A 3324-nucleotide genomic window follows, 5' to 3' on the forward strand; every position below is an offset into this window, starting at 1 on the left:
TAAACACAAAACGTATAATGATGTCCTAGCAGGCAGAGTATATTTGTGATAAAATATAAACAAGTAGATCAATCAGGCATGTAATGTTAAACTGGTATTAGTATTCAGACAAGATCTAAAAGAGCTTTATAACTACAGTTACTTTAAAAATTTTGCCCTTCATTGCAGAATGTTGTTTCCTATCACATAAATCAATTTTTTTTTCCTTCAGCAGGGAGGGGTCTTTGGAGTTAGACCCAGATGTGCCAGGACCATCATCAGCAACTTCTTATTCTGCAGAACCTACAAGTACTGATGGTAACTTTTGAAAAAAAAATATATATATACATATATATACACACACACACACACATTATATATAGTTTCTGGTTAGGTTTGCTGTATATGTGGTATTTTACATAAACGGAAAACATTGGTGTATGTTTTAGGACAAAATTGATGTATCTAAATGTAAAATTTTGTTACTTATGAATTTGCCAGCATGGAAAGCAGTTAGAGATCCACAGAAGGCTGTTGAGCTGTTTGTCAGACAACTGAAGCTAGTAGGAGTTAACCAGAGGACACTTGTTCTCACTCTGGATGCGATGGACACTGATGAGGAGCGGGATATGTCTCTCATATCTTTTTATAAGCACAAGCGTGAGAAAATCCAGTGGGCAGCTCCTTTTCATTGTCGCATTCAAGGTATTACTTCATATCAGCTTAGCATTACTTGAAAACAGCTCTTTCATCTTACCAGGCTCTTTTATTGTAGGTGATGCTGCAGTTGGTAGAGGCGTGACAAGACACATCATCTCGTCTGCCATTGCCAAGCTGAAACAAGGCTTTAAAATGAACTTCGGTATGTGCTAAACAGAGTTCTGAATTAATTAATTAAGCTATGCATTTGTGGTGTCATCTTATTTGGTACATTTAATTTAACAGTAGACATATCTTTTCTACATTTTTTAGGAAATGCCGCAGTGACTGCAATGTTTGAAGGGGAAACTGATCACCTTGTACCAACTACTTCAGCAGTGCTTGTTGAAAGTGAGCTGTTTGTCATGGCTGGTCGGCTGATTGGCCACTCTTTAATTAATGGAGGTCCAACCTTGTCAGGCATCAGCTTGGCAGTAGTGCATGCCTTGACAAGTGGTTCAAAAGAGTTGGCAACAACATACCTTTCCCTAGAGGACTGCCCAGATATTGACCACAGAGATATCATTGGTTCTGTAAGTAAACAAAGTTAACTAATCACAATCTTTAACATGCATCAGAATTATGCAATCCAGATAAATTTGGATGTTTTACTAAATACTATATTAATGGTTTTTTACCAGCTGCTGAAAGAAGAGATGACTGAGGAAGAGACTTCAAGATTGTCCAGTCTGTGTATGGAGTGGTATTTCCCTGTGCCAACCAAGGAGACAAACAAACTTCTCCTCTTACAGCAACTCCTCACCCATGCTGTAATAAAAATATTAACTTTTTTTTTTTCATTAATTGTCTGGAACTGAAGAGTTAAATGTGTTACTTAGCTTCAGTAACCAATGTCCTAGTGTACTTGAGAAATAATTATATTTATTCTGAACATTGATGCCACTAATAAAGTATTATATTTACAGGCTATCACCCGACTTAGTGCGCAAATAAAGCACCTGAAAAGGGGACTTAAAGAAACGGGTGTCTGGCCACTAATTACATCCAGACTTGATGTTGTTCCACTCCTCTTCCCTAGGGAAAGTGAAGTCGAAATCACGCCCCAGGTGAATGTACAAACAGTTTTAACATTCTAACGACGTATCTGAATATAAGCTTTTACTATGAAACCTTGTCTGAATATTATTACTTTTACACTATTTCTACAATTACAGATGGTCCTGCAGTCAATCATTTGGCCGCAGGCGAAGCAAAGTGATGACAGTGACGACAGCGATGATGACTTGGAAGCAGAAACTACGCAGGTGACAGGGTTTTTCCATCAGTTTCTCGAAGAAGGTAAAATGTCTGCATAAACATTTGGACAATGTTTATATGTTATTTTGAGAATGATTAAAGACATGCTATGCATACCAGCATAATACAGTATATTTATTTTCTTATAATCATGTCTTACAACACTGCAAAGATAAAGCTGAAAAATCTTTTCTGGTTGATTAGTGAACATGGCAAAAGGTAGTAAAATGATTTTTGAAGGATATCAAAAGGATATCCATATGAAGGACATTCATATGGATTAGTTTCTTAGAAAAGACATTCGCATAAAGTCATATCTCAAAGTCAGCTTTATGAATGATTCCATTCTACAGGAAACTCACCATGTGTGTGTGTGTGTATATATATATATATAAAAAGATTGATACGTTTTATAGCATCTTCAGACAATCTGCGCCAGCTCATGAGATTTTGGGTTGGCTGGGAGGTTCCATGCCAGGAACTGAAGCTTGAAGTAATCCAGTCAACTGGACCAAACCACATGCCCACTTCATCCACCTGCAGTGAGCGTTTACGCCTTCCAAGCCATTATTCTACCTACCAGGCTCTGTATGCTGACATGATGGTGTGTCTTAAATCGGTTGAAACTGGCTTTGGTCTTGTTTGAGAACTTAATGTACTGGTGATTAATTTGTTCAGTAATTGCATTTCAATGTGGTAATTAAGTAAAAATACAAGGGAAAGTGAAGTCACTTTATTATTATTTTACAAATACTGTTCATCATTCACTGCAGTTGTGTTGTGTTCTTTGAAGTGACTACTAAGTACCTGAAATGTTTGTCAAGCATTCCTGTAAATTTTAAATGTTAGAGCAACTATGTTCAGTTTCTGAGTCAGCACTGTTTGTTCAGGAAATATGAAACAGAAATTATTTTTATGCAATATTTTATTGAATGTTCATCTATGCTTGAAGTATTTGAAAATAAATGACATGAGACAAACTTGACTTTCCAATTCTTATAATGCAAGAACATTAAGGTCCTACACAAATGTACCTACTAGGTTCCTTTTGAGTGAAGAAAAAAACAATCAATTCACAAATTTAGAACATTTTAGTTCTTTAACATGTCTACCATAAAAGCACTATAATTCACTTTTCCAAAGCACAAATTTTACCTTTTTGGTAATATGATCAGCACTTAGTTTTACATTTCGTAAATGCTGAATTTTGGAACTGGAATAGTTTCACAGAGTAAAGAACTGTTCACAAAACTGAACTGCAGCAATGTAAATGTCACAACCAAAAGACAGTGATGTGTCTTTTGGGTTTACTGCGTCTCTTAAGGCTGCCATTTGTTCGTCAGTCAGTTGCATATTCAAATTTGGCACTGTGACATTTGACTCTTCCTG

The 3324-nt window shown here is 36.2% G+C and overlaps 1 protein-coding gene across 2 annotated transcripts; it reads left to right on the plus strand.

Annotated features, from left to right (window-relative positions):
* The first annotated feature begins 171 nt into the window (after nucleotides 1-171).
* LOC103133377 (uncharacterized) lies at nucleotides 172-2988 on the plus strand. 2 transcript variants are annotated; one of them, XM_007545138.2, is made up of 8 exons: nucleotides 172-297; nucleotides 481-684; nucleotides 755-841; nucleotides 952-1211; nucleotides 1320-1448; nucleotides 1605-1745; nucleotides 1854-1977; nucleotides 2352-2988. In XM_007545138.2, exons 2-8 carry the CDS (start codon nucleotides 585-587, stop codon nucleotides 2579-2581), a joined length of 1071 nt encoding a protein of 356 aa, XP_007545200.2. In that variant the 5' UTR covers nucleotides 172-297; nucleotides 481-584; the 3' UTR covers nucleotides 2582-2988. The 2 variants fall into 2 exon arrangements, with proteins under 2 accessions (XP_007545200.2, XP_016523364.1); XM_016667878.1 differs by having other exon boundaries at nucleotides 177-297; nucleotides 755-845; nucleotides 964-1211.
* The last annotated feature ends 336 nt before the right edge of the window (nucleotides 2989-3324 follow it).

Source organism: Poecilia formosa, unplaced genomic scaffold (assembly GCF_000485575.1).
Source record: "Poecilia formosa unplaced genomic scaffold, Poecilia_formosa-5.1.2 Scaffold2811, whole genome shotgun sequence".
In the NCBI taxonomy this organism is placed as follows: domain Eukaryota; kingdom Metazoa; phylum Chordata; class Actinopteri; order Cyprinodontiformes; family Poeciliidae; genus Poecilia; species Poecilia formosa.

What these genes read in the sequence shown, in the direction of transcription:
- LOC103133377 (XM_007545138.2), top strand. Translation starts at nt 585, where the DNA reads ATGGACACTGATGAGGAGCGGGATATGTCTCTCATATCTTTTTATAAG. An exon ending in AGCAACTCCTCACCCATGCT is followed by an intron (nt 1,449 to 1,604) that starts GTAATAAAAATA and finishes TTATATTTACAG; the next exon opens with GCTATCACCCGACTTAGTGC. An exon ending in CCATCAGTTTCTCGAAGAAG is followed by an intron (nt 1,978 to 2,351) that starts GTAAAATGTCTG and finishes TACGTTTTATAG; the next exon opens with CATCTTCAGACAATCTGCGC.